Genomic DNA, 13,564 nt, shown 5'->3' on the forward strand with positions numbered 1-13,564 from the left:
TACTACTATTATATCTGCCATTACTACTACTACTACTACTATTACTACTACTATTATATCTGCCATTACTACTACTACTACTACTGTTACTACAATTACTCCTACTACTATATCTGCCATTACTACTACTATTATATCTGCCATTACTACTACTACTACTACTGTTACTACAATTACTACTACTACTATATCTGCCATTACTACTACTGTTACTACAATTACTACTACTACTATATCTGCCATTACTACTACTACTACTACTATTACTACTACTATTATATCTGCCAATACTACTACTACTACTACTACTACTACAATTACTACTACTATTATATCTGCCATTACTACTACTACTACTACTACTACTACTGTTACTACAATTACTACTACTACTATATCTGCCATTACTACTACTATTATATCTGCCATTACTACTACTACTACTACTGTTACTACAATTACTACTACTACTATATCTGCCATTACTACTACTACTACTACTACTACTATTACTACTACTATTATATCTGCCATTACTACTACTACTATTACTACTACTACTATATCTGCCATTACTACTACTACTGTTACTGTTACTACAATTACTACTACTATTATATCTGCCATTACTACTACTACTACTACTACTACTGTTACTACAATTACTACTACGATTATATCTGCCATTACTACTACTACTACTACTACTGTTACCACAATTACTACTACTACTATATCTGCCATTACTACTACTACTACTACTACTGTTACTACAATTACTACTACTATATTTGCCATTACTACTACTACTACTAGTACTGTTACTACAATTACTACTACTACTATATCTGCCATTACTACTACTACTACTACTACTGTTACTACAATTACTACTACTACTATATCTGCCATTACTACTACTACTACTACTACTACTACTACAATTACTACTACTACTATATCTGCCATTACTACTACTACTACTACTACTACTATTACTACTACTATTATATCTGCCATTACTACTACTACTACTACTGTTACTACAATTACTACTACTACTATATCTGCCATTACTACTACTACTACTACTGTTACTACAATTACTACTACTACTATATCTGCCATTACTACTACTACTACTACTATACTACTACTATATATCTGCCAATACTACTACTACACTACTACTACAATTACTACTACTATTATATCTGCCCATACTACTACTACTAGTACTACTACTACTGTTACACAATTACTACAACTACTATATATCTGCCATTACTACTACTATTAATCTGCCATTACTACTACTACTACTACTGTTACTACAATTACTACTACTACTATATCTGCCATTACTACTACGATTATATCTGCCATTACTACTACTACTACTACTACTACTATTACTACTACTACTATATCTGCCATTACTACTACTACTACTACTACTGTTACTACAATTACTACTACTATTATATCTGCCATTACTACTACTACTACTGTTACTACAATTACTACTACTACTATATCTGCCATTACTACTACTACTACTGTTACTACAATTACTACTACTACTATATCTGCTATTACTACTACTACTACTGTTACTACAATTACTACTACTATATCTGCCATTACTACTACTACTACTACTACTGTTACCACATTACTACTACTACTATATCTGCCATTACTACTACTACTACTACTACTACTGTTACTACAATTACTACTACTATATATGCCATTACTACTACTACTACTAGTACTGTTACTACAATTACTACTACTACTATATCTGCCATTACTACTACTACTACTACTACTGTTACTACAATTACTACTACTATTATATCTGCCATTACTACTACTACTACTACTGTTACTACAATTACTACTACTATTATATCTGCCATTACTACTACTACTACTACTACTACTACTACTACTACTGTTACTACAATTACTACTACTACTATATCTGCCATTACTACTACTATTATATCTGCCATTACTACTACTACTGTTACTACAATTACTACTACTACTATATCTGCCATTACTACTACTACTACTACTACTATTACTACTACTATTATATCTGCCATTACTACTACTACTACTACTATTACTACTACTATTATATCTGCCATTACTACTACTACTACTGTTACTACAATACTACTACTACTATATCTGCCATTACTACTACTATTATATCTGCCATTACTACTACTACTGTTACTACAATTACTACTACTACTATATCTGCCATTACTACTACTACTACTACTGTTACTACAATTACTACTACTACTATATCTGCCATTACTACTACTACTACTATTACTACTACTATTATATCTGCCAATACTACTACTACTACTACCAACATACTACTACTATTATATCTGCCATTACTACTACTACTACTACTGTTACTACAATTACTACTACTACTATATCTGCCATTACTACTACTATTATATCTGCCATTACTACTACTACTACTACTGTTACTACAATTACTACTACTACTATATCTGCCATTACTACTACTACTACTACTACTACTACTATTACTACTACTATTATATCTGCCATTACTACTACTACTACTACTACTACTATTACTACTACTACTATATCTGCCATTACTACTACTACTACTGTTACTGTTACTACAATTACTACTACTATTATATCTGCCATTACTACTACTACTACTACTACTACTACTGTTACTACAATTACTACTACGATTATATCTGCCATTACTACTACTACTACTGTTACTGTTACTACAATTACTACTACTATTATATCTGCCATTACTACTACTACTACTACTACTGTTACTACAATTACTACTACGATTATATCTGCCATTACTACTACTACTACTGTTACTGTTACTACAATTACTACTACTATTACTACTATTACTACTGTTACTACAATTACTACTACTACTATATCTGCCATTACTACTACTACTACTACTACTGTTACTACAATTACTACTACTATTATATCTGCCATTACTACTACTACTACTACTACTACTACTGTTACTACAATTACTACTACTACTATATCTGCCATTACTACTACTACTACTGTTACTACAATTACTACTACTACTATATCTGCCATTACTACTACTACTACTGTTACTACAATTACTACTACTACTATATCTGCCATTACTACTACTACTACTACTACTGTTACCACAATTACTACTACTACTATATCTGCCATTACTACTACTACTACTACTACTACTGTTACTACAATTACTACTACTATATTTGCCATTACTACTACTACTACTAGTACTGTTACTACAATTACTACTACTACTATATCTGCCATTACTACTACTACTACTACTGTTACTACAATTACTACTACTACTATATCTGCCATTACTACTACTACTACTACTACTATTACTACTACTATTATATCTGCCATTACTACTACTACTACTGCTACTACTATTACTACTACTATTATATCTGCCATTACTACTACTACTACTACTGTTACTACAATTACTACTACTACTATATCTGCCATTACTACTACTACTATATATCTGCCATTACTACTACTACTACTGTTACTACAATTACTACTACTACTATATCTGCCATTACTACTACTACTACTACTGTTACTACAATTACTACTACTACTATATCTGCCATTACTACTACTACTACTACTACTGTTACCACATACACTACTACTATACTGCCATTACTACTAACTACTACTACTACTGTACTACAATTCCTACTACATATTTGCCATTACTACTACTACTACTAGTACTGTTACTACAATTACTACTACTACTATATCTGCCATTACTACTACTACTACTACTACTGTTACCACAATTACTACTACTACTATATCTGCCATTACTACTACTACTACTACTACTACTACTACAATTACTACTACTACTATATCTGCCATTACTACTACTACTACTACTACTACTACTATAACTGCCATTACTACTACTACTACTACTGTTACTACAATTACTACTACTACTATATCTGCCATTACTACTACTACTACTACTGTTACTACAATTACTACTACTACTATATCTGCCATTACTACTACTACTACTACTATTACTACTACTATTATATCTGCCAATACTACTACTACTACTACAATTACTACTACTATTATATCTGCCATTACTACTACTACTAGTACTACTACTACTGTTACTACAATTACTACTACTACTATATCTGCCATTACTACTACTATTATATCTGCCATTACTACTACTACTACTACTGTTACTACAATTACTACTACTACTATATCTGCCATTACTACTACTACTACTACTACTACTATTATATCTGCCATTACTACTACTACTACTACTACTACTATTACTACTACTACTATATCTGCCATTACTACTACTACTACTACTGTTACTACAATTACTACTACTATTATATCTGCCACTACTACTACTACTACTACTACTGTTACTACAATTACTACTACTACTATATCTGCCATTACTACTACTACTACTACTACTATTACTACTTCTATTATATCTGCCATTACTACTACTACTACTACTACTATTACTACAATTACTACTACTATTATATCTGCCATTACTACTACTACTACAGATTACTACAGATTACAAGTACTACCTATTTCTACTACTATTAGTATTTCTGCCATTACTACTACTACTACTACAGATTACTAGTACTACCTATTTGTTGTGTGGGCCGCCTGAAGAGGAAGTACTGCTGGCCCACCACCAGAGGGCGCCCTGCCTGAAGTGCGGGCTTCAGGCACGAGAGGGCGCTGCCGCCACGGACACAGCCGGGGGTGACAGCTGTCACTCATTATCTCTTGTCAGCTGTCACCCATCTACTCAACATCATCTCACTCCATAAAGACCAGACGTCATCTCCACCTCGTTGCCGAGATATCGTACTTCATTGGAGGTAATATACTCAGTTGTTTGTGTTTTACACATCAATCTGTATATTGTGAGTGTTTGCAGGAGTACCTGTTATCCTCTGTCTGCGGGAGCTGATTGAGTGCTGGACGGCACTCTTTTCCCCTGAGGAATCACTGCGGTACTCAGCAGGATATTGTGTTAGAGGTGGAGGTGGCATTCCCACCGTTGTTGTTACTGGGTGTACACACACCCACACTTGACTGTCTTTGTTCTTCGCCAGCAGTACCAGATCCGACAGTCGGGGACGGTGATCACCTGGGAATTCGGGACTTGGCGGCTCCAGTATTCACCAGGTTCGGTGGCGGCGGAAATCGTGTGGTTCCGGCTCTTCTCAGGACAGACGTCTTCTATCCTCGAGCCTGCCCACACGTCACCTCTGTGTATTGACTGTAATTATATTCTGAGATTGTCTGTATGTTCGTTGTGCACATTTCACAACATTAAATTGTTACTTTTTGGCTCAGCTATTGACCGTTCATTTGCGCCCCCTGTTGTGGGTCCGTGTCACTACACTTTCACAACACTATTTCTACTACTATTAGTCATCATTATCATCTTTTAATTTTTTTATTTATTTATTTTTTATTTTTTTGGTTCATTTTATGGTGAGATTAGTTCAGATGCATAAAGTTTAAGGATGAGGATTTTTTTTTCTAGTATTAATGTTTGTTTCTGTGCATTTGGTTCAGACAACATATTTATTATTTATTATTACTGTTGTTGTAATCATGTTACCATGGAGACGTTGGATTGGCGTGTTAACAGAGTGAATGAAAAGCACACAGGAACAAAATGAGCAAAGATTAAAGTGTAAAAATAAAATAATCACTTCATAATCTCAGATTAAGGGCGTGTATGTGGAGAGTGATGACTGGCACTGACGGAAACACGGTATTTCAGACCTCGTTTACAGACGCGAGGACACGGAATAGTTTTTAATTATTTATTTGTAAACAGACAACATTTACAAAATCATTTGTGCACGTTATTGCAGACAGACTCTGTGATTGGCTGAGCCTGCTGTCTGTATGGCAGTGGGTGTGGCTTAGCTCTGCATTGTGGCACACGGATGATGTGACCTTGTTTCCTACTTTGTGTCCTTGTTCCCTTTTAAGAAGGGAGGTGTCTGTGAACAGAACAAGGATTTGTTGAAGCTGGAAGGCCTTTGGAATGGAACGCACCCCGCCAGGTATGAGATTGATAATTATACATGATTAATAATGGCAAGCAGCAATATTGATTACTATAAAACACATCATGTCTGTTCACACCTGTGCAATGATGTCATAAAGCAATACTTGAAAAATGGATTACATCAGCATGCAGTAAGGGGTTGGAGCAGGTATACGTTCAGCCAGTCAGAACACAGTAAGGGGTTGGAGCAGGTATACGTTCAGCCAATCAGAACACAGTAAGGGGTTGGAGCAGGTATACGTTCAGCCAATCAGAACACAGTAAGGGGTTGGAGCAGGTATACGTTCAGCCAGTCAGTTGTCCTGTTTTGTTGTACTGCCCATGTGCCTTTAATCAAAGCACGTTGCTGTGTTAGCTTAGCCCACAGTGCTGTGGGTGGGATTTAAGATGACTGACAAAGATCTGAACTGAGAAGTAATAACACAAATGACCTTTGAACATGAGCATCCACGGGCCCTAGACAGACCCAAAATACGTAAACATACCAAACGGTCCCCAGTTTCTCTGTGATCAAAGTTACACACACACACACACAGGCTACTTGGCTTTTGATATATCGTTGTGTATCTTGTCCTTTGAACTCATCTCAGTGTAGCCCCGCCTTCTGGCGGTTACCATTAGAGGCGGAGCTTACACACTCATTAAGCTATGCTAATGAATCCGAACCGTCACTCGCCATCTGTAGTTTGTGCTAACAGGCTAGCCGTGCTCCATGCAGCAAGCTAACTGCTAACAAGTTCCGCAATGGCAGAATCGATCAGCTGATCACTTCAAACCCAACAAAATTTTAGCTATGACCAAAGGTCGTAAAGTGATGAGTGATGGAGAGCAAACAAAATTCTGGTCTGACATTTGATCAATAAATTACAATAAACAAAAACAAAAACTGTAGTTTTAAAATCACGTCTGGCGCCCCCTGCTGGTTGTTGACAAACATCACTCACTCATCTTCAACCCCTTATCCCGGATCAGATCACAGGGGCAACAGCTCCAGCAGGGGACCCCAGAGTTCTCTTTCCCGGGCCACATTGACCACCTCTGACTGGGGGATCCCGAGGCGTTCCCAGGCCAGTGTGGAGATATAATCTCTCCACCTAGTCCTGGGTCTTCCTCAGGGTCTCCTCCCAGATGGATGTGCCTGGAACACCTCCCTAGGGTGGTGCCAAGGAGGCATCCTTACCAGATGCCCAAACCACCTCAGCTGGCTCCTTTTAATGTGAAGGATCAGCGACTCTACTCACCAGCCACCCTCCTGAGGAAGCCCATTTCAGCCGCTTGTACCTGCAATCTAGTTCTTTCAGTCATGATCCAACCCTCATGATCATAGGTGAGAGTAGGAACAAAGAATGACCAGTAGATCGAGAGCTTCGCCTTTTGGCTCAGCTCCATTTTTGTCACAACAGTATGATAGACTGAATGCAACACCGCCCCTGTTGCACCAATTCTCCAGCCAATCTCACGTTCCATTGTCCCCTCACTCGTGAACAAGATTCAGAGGTACTTGAACTCCTACACTTGGGACAAGACTGCATTCCCTACCCGGAGTAGACAGTTCATCGGTTTCCTGCTGAGAACCATGGCCTCAGATTTAGAGGTGCTGATCCTCATCCCAGCCGCTTCACACTCAGCTGCGAACCGATCCAGTGAGTGTTGGAGGTCACAGGCCAATGAAGCCAAGAGGACCACATCATCTGCAAAAAGCAGTGATGACACCCTGAGCCCACCAAACTGGAAACGCCCCTCCCCCGACTATGCCTCGATATCCTGTCCATGAATATCACAAACAGGACTGGTGACAAAGTGCAGCCCTGGCAGAGTCCAACCTCCACCAGAAACGAGTCCAACCTTACTGCCGAGCACCTGAACACAGCTCTCGCTTTGTGAGTACAGAGGTTGGACGGCCCCGAGAAGGGACCCTCTCACTCCATACTCCCACAGCACCTCCCACAGTATCTCCAGGGGTACCCGATCATACCCCTTTTTCAAGTCCACAAACACATGTAGACTGGATGAGCAAACTCCCAGGCCCTCTCCAGGATCCATGAGAGTGAAGAGTTGGTCGGTTGTTCCACTACCAGGACGGAACCCACATTGTTCCTCTTCAATCAGAGGGTCAACTATCAGCCGAACCCTCCTTTCCAGCACTCTGGAGTAGACTTTACCAGGGAGTAGACTTTACCAGGGAGGCTGAGTAGTGTGATGCCCCTGTAGTTGACACACAATCTCTGGTGTCAAACATCTTTTTTGAATTCTCACAATAATACATAAAACTGTGACTTTTTTTCTTGTAGATTTAAGAGGTTTTTATTTTTTATTATTTTTTTTTTTTTTTTTTTACCTCAGAACATTAAAACTTTGTTCACAAATTATTTTTAAAAAATGCACATTTTGGTCACTTTTTTGTCTAATTTTTTTTTTCATCAACTTTTATTTGCATAATATTTACATTGTATAGATACTTTTTTTTATGTAAAACATTTTCTTTTTATATTTGCAATTTATTTTTTAAAGAAATTTATTCTCATAATCTTTTCATGTTTTTTCAAACAATATAACTTTATTGACAAATGACAATGATGTTTTCATGCAAAATTATCTCTTTTTTTTCTGTAAAATTACTTTTAACTTCATACAATCAAAAATTGACCCAGTTAATTTTAAAACAAATCCAAAAATATTGATCTGTACAGTAAATGTTTAGATTAGCACCGGTCTTAGTTTGATGTGTGTGTTTGGACCCGAAGGTTCTGACCGAACCAGCTGTGGGTGGTGGGTTCGGGCGCTGTTGGAGAAATCGGATTCCACAAAGACAGTAAAAACATCACAAAGCACACAGTCAAACACTCATCACATAAAAAATAAAAATAAAAATTGAATCTGTGCTCTGCCCACAGCCCTCCATCACTACCCTCCTATTGGTCAGAGCCTCTGATTGTCAGTATCACGGTATTGATCGGTTATTGTTGATTTATTGCTCTCACAGTGGCAGTTGTCACATTTTAATCAAGTTTCATTTAAATTTCTTCATAAATGTAAAAGTTAAACATCTCCGTGCAGCGACCAGCCAGCTGTCAATAAAGTTTGATTCAAATTTGTGCAGCCATGAACTCACTGTGTTAAAGAGTTTTCTTTAAATAAATAACAATTAAAAGAGCGCTAACATGCTATCTGGAAGACATTTTGGACATCATCATCTTTCCCAGCATTCCTTTGGCCTGTTCAACAGCACCATTTGAACATTGACCCTGAGCTTAGTGTTGCTACGACAACCATCCTGCTCACATGGTGTCACTGTGCTCCGGCTACGAACCCGCCATCACCATCATCATCATCATCATCATTGTCATCATCATTGTCATCATCATCATTGTCATCATCATTGTCATCACCATCATCATCATCATCATTGTCATCATCATCATCATCGCCATCATCATCATCACCATCATCATCGTCATCACCACCATCATCATCATCGTCATCACCACCATCATCATCATCGTCATCACCATCATCATCATTGTCGTCATCACCACCATCATCATCATCGTCATCACCACCATCATCATCATCGTCATCACCATCATCATCATTGTCATCATCATCATTGTCATCACCATCATCATCATTGTCATCATCATCATTGTCATCATCATTGTCATCACCATCATCATCATTGTCATCATCATCATTGTCATCATCATTGTCATCATCATTGTCATCACCATCATCATCATTGTCATCATCATCATCATTGTCATCATTGTCATCATCATTGTCATCATCATCATTGTCATCATTGTCATCATCATTGTCATCATCATCACTGTCATCATCATTGTCATCATCATTGTCATCACCATCATCATCATTGTCATCATCATCATCATTGTCATCATTGTCATCATCATTGTCATCGCCATCATCACCATCATCATTGTCATCATCATCATCATTGTCATCACCATCATCATCATTGTCATCATCATCACCATCATCATCATCATCATTGTCATCATCATTGTCATCACCATCATCATCGTCATCACCATCATCATCATCATTGTCATCACCATCATCATCATTGTCATCATCATCACCATCATCGTCATCATCATTGTCATCATCATCACCATCATCGTCATCATCATTGTCATCACCATCATCATCATTGTCATCATTGTCATCGCCATCATCATCATCACCATCATCATTGTCATCACCATCATCATCATCATTGTCATCACCATCATTGTCATCATCATCACCATCATCATCATTGTCGTCATCATCATCATCATTGTCATCATCATCACCATCATCATCATTGTCGTCATCATCATCATCACCATCATCATCATTGTCGTCATCATCATCATCATTGTCATCATCATCACCATCATCATCATTGTCGTCATCATCATCATCACTGTCATCATCATTGTCGTCATCATCACCATCATTGTCATCATCATCATCATTGTCATCGCCATCATCACAGTTGTAGTGTGTGTGTGTGTGTGTGTGTGTGTGTGTGTGCGTGTGCGTCAGTGCTCGTTGGGCATGTGTCTGATGGTGTGGAAGATCCAGTCCATCTTGGTGCTCCAGCCGCCGTGATGCGCATCGTTCATCTGTTTGGTGAAATACTCCAGCGCCTCCTGTTGGCTCTTTTCTGTCGGACGCACAGACAGAGAAGACGTTGGCATTAACGGTGAAGCTTTCAGTCGCAGCGTTACATCTGTAACCCATGTAAATAAATGGTTACTAAAATTTTAGCATTTAAAACTCTCATTTCCCACACTCCTTGAACGCAGCATTTTATTCCTATGAAAGTATCTTGAGCACGTGTCTGCACCTAGCTAGAGGAGGCAGTGAGACACAGTGAGCCTGTGAGCAAGCTACACAGTGAGTGGAAACGATCAGAAAAGTATAAGAAATGTACAGAAAACAGGTTCTAACTAGAGGTTATGTATTTTTCAGAGCACTTAGAGTGTCGAGAAAAGTGTTTTTTCTTGGAAACTCCGGTGAGTTACAACAAAATGTTAGCACAGTTCTCTTTTACTAACTCTCATCTGTAACAACTAGATTATATGTAATGTTGGAAGCTAAAACCAGTCGGAGTACTGAACCAAAGGGTATTGAGCAGTGAATTCATTGTCTTATGTCAATTGTTATGATTTTTGAGAAGCATTTTTACAAAATACTAAAGATGCACTTTTATGTTTCATACAGTTCTTTTAAGGCACTTTGTCATTTTATTTATGGGTAAATTCATAGATAAATTCTTGTCAGATATAATTTAAATTAAAAAACATGTAATAATTTAATTTTAAAAAACCTTAGAAAAGGGTGTAAACATAATTTCATTGCTGTATTTCATTTTGAATTCATTGAAGAAATCAATGTAAAACTGTAATGTAATTGGTTTAGAACATATATTGAGATCTCATTTTGTATAGAAACCATTTTTGAAAATTATTTTATTTATTTGTCTGTACTGTTTGTGCAGACTGGTTTTTTTTTTTTTTGTGGTCCTGAACTGATCCTGGAGTTGAAAACTGACGTTGATGGCGAGCCAGACCCAGTGAAGACTCTTGAAGGAACCTGCAGTACTGTGGCCAGCTACACACTTTCCAGAGAAGATCTTGAGACCCGACCACTTAAAAAGGATTCCAGATAAGACTACACGGTTACAATCAATTATTTAGAGACTTTTGTACATTCCTCATTTATTCTTTATTTTATTTTCAAAGAGTGCTCCACTGTTGTCATGACACTGGTTTTGTGCCATTGTTCAGTTGTAATAAATTTGCCGGCTGTTTAACTCTTAAAGGTGATAGGCAGAGGTTGAATGGGGCATTAATCTTTGTTCTGTGATGTGATATGTAGCCCAAAAAAAAAAACATTGGTTTGGTCTGTAATGGCTCAGAACCTTCCTGAAAGGCTCTCTGAAACAGCTATGTTACTATGCTGGGTTTAGAATGCCTCGTTTGCCTTTAATGGCGTCGTTTTGGAGCTTATTTGGCAACCTCATTATGAAATGCAAGTAGGTGGTGCTGATCGGTTGCCGTTGTTTGATTGGCTGCCTTTCTCTCACTGAAAAGAAAGCATTATTTATTTTCATTGCTTTTATATTTTCTGTTGTGTTTCTATTTGTGTTTCTCTTTCTCTAAAATTGTATATAATAATTAGATTATTAATATATAAACAAAAATAAATTTAAGAAATATTACAATTTGTGCACCCGAACATGATTACAGCTGCAATGCTTGAACTTTTAACATTGAAAATGCCATAGACATGCTAACGCGTTAGCATCGCTCCCGTTTTTAAGCTATAAAATACATCTATCAACTGTTTCAGAAGAACATAACAGGTCAGTTTTACATAGATAAGGTAACTAATACTCTCAGATGTATGCTCTTTAGGGTTTTAGCAAGAGAAAATTAAGCGAAAGAAAGAATAATCAAAGCAGTGCTTCAATCTGTGAAGCACTGCTTCGATTGGTTCAAGGTTCAAAGCAAAGCCGCGCTGCAGAAAAGTTGTTTACGGACCCGCTGCAGGGTCTGTAATCAATACAGAAATGATCGTTTTCCTGACAAACACCCCCCAAAACAACGGCCACTCTGAAGGACCGATAACATAATCGTTAAGCACAAAGCTTATTGATGTCGGTGGATCGAGTCATTTCTTAATGACACCCAAAAGGAACCGGTTCTCCATACACATCCCTAGCTGCTAAGGGGTTAGCTCATTCCCTTTAGAGGAACAAACCAGAGCTAACGTGCCATTCTAACAACAGGAATATGGTGCAACACAAATTTAAAACAAAAGAAAATGTGATACTCACAGGCTGTACTGATTGCTGGGGTTGATTCTGTCGCAGAGTCAGAACTGACCCTCTACTGAGTATTAAATGCCGACTGAAGCCAGCTCGAAATCGTGCAAGGTTTGTGAAACAGTCCTCCGTGAAATGCGCAGAGCAAAGAAATAGTCGGTGGTTGTATGTACTGGGGATGCGGTTAAAAATGAATAAAAGCCAGTGATCGCGTACATTACTTTCCGTGGGAAGATCGTAGTCCGCTAAAACAGCCTGGGAAAGCACACCTGTAGCTCACCATTACTCCTCTTCGAGTGTTACAAATGAGTGGGCACAACCTTATGAATAATTAATTTCGAAGGGCGTGTGTGAAAGGGGGTGGGTGTGGGTGTGTGTGTGGGGGGGGGGGGGCTATTGGTGAAAAAGTGACGTAACTTTTCTCTCAAAAACAGATTGGCCTGTTTTCTAGGGGCAATTCAAAAAAGGAGAAATACTTGAAATAG

The 13,564-nt window shown here is 37.8% G+C and overlaps 2 protein-coding genes across 2 annotated transcripts in view; both read right to left on the reverse strand.

The window, feature by feature from the left end:
• Positions 1-502: 502 nt before the first annotated feature.
• LOC117504781 (serine-rich adhesin for platelets-like) lies at positions 503-4,531 on the reverse strand (the record flags this gene model as incomplete). The annotated part of the gene is made up of 4 exons (XM_034164278.1): positions 503-1,150; positions 1,681-1,988; positions 2,479-3,608; positions 3,939-4,531. Coding segments are annotated over 4 exons (2,679 nt in total), but the record flags the coding sequence as incomplete, so codon positions are not given.
• Positions 4,532-10,756: 6,225 nt separating this feature from the next.
• LOC117505105 (phosphatidylinositol 4,5-bisphosphate 3-kinase catalytic subunit alpha isoform-like) overlaps positions 10,757-13,564 on the reverse strand; it is a 31,590-nt gene continuing 28,782 nt past the window's right edge. Inside the window, 1 exon segment of the mRNA XM_034164634.1 lies at positions 10,757-10,913. Within this exon segment, the coding sequence (XP_034020525.1) occupies positions 10,789-10,913 (125 nt within the window). The 3' untranslated portion in view covers positions 10,757-10,788.

The sequence above is a fragment of the Thalassophryne amazonica genome, chromosome 23 (genome assembly GCF_902500255.1).
Source record: "Thalassophryne amazonica chromosome 23, fThaAma1.1, whole genome shotgun sequence".
NCBI lineage: Eukaryota > Metazoa > Chordata > Actinopteri > Batrachoidiformes > Batrachoididae > Thalassophryne > Thalassophryne amazonica.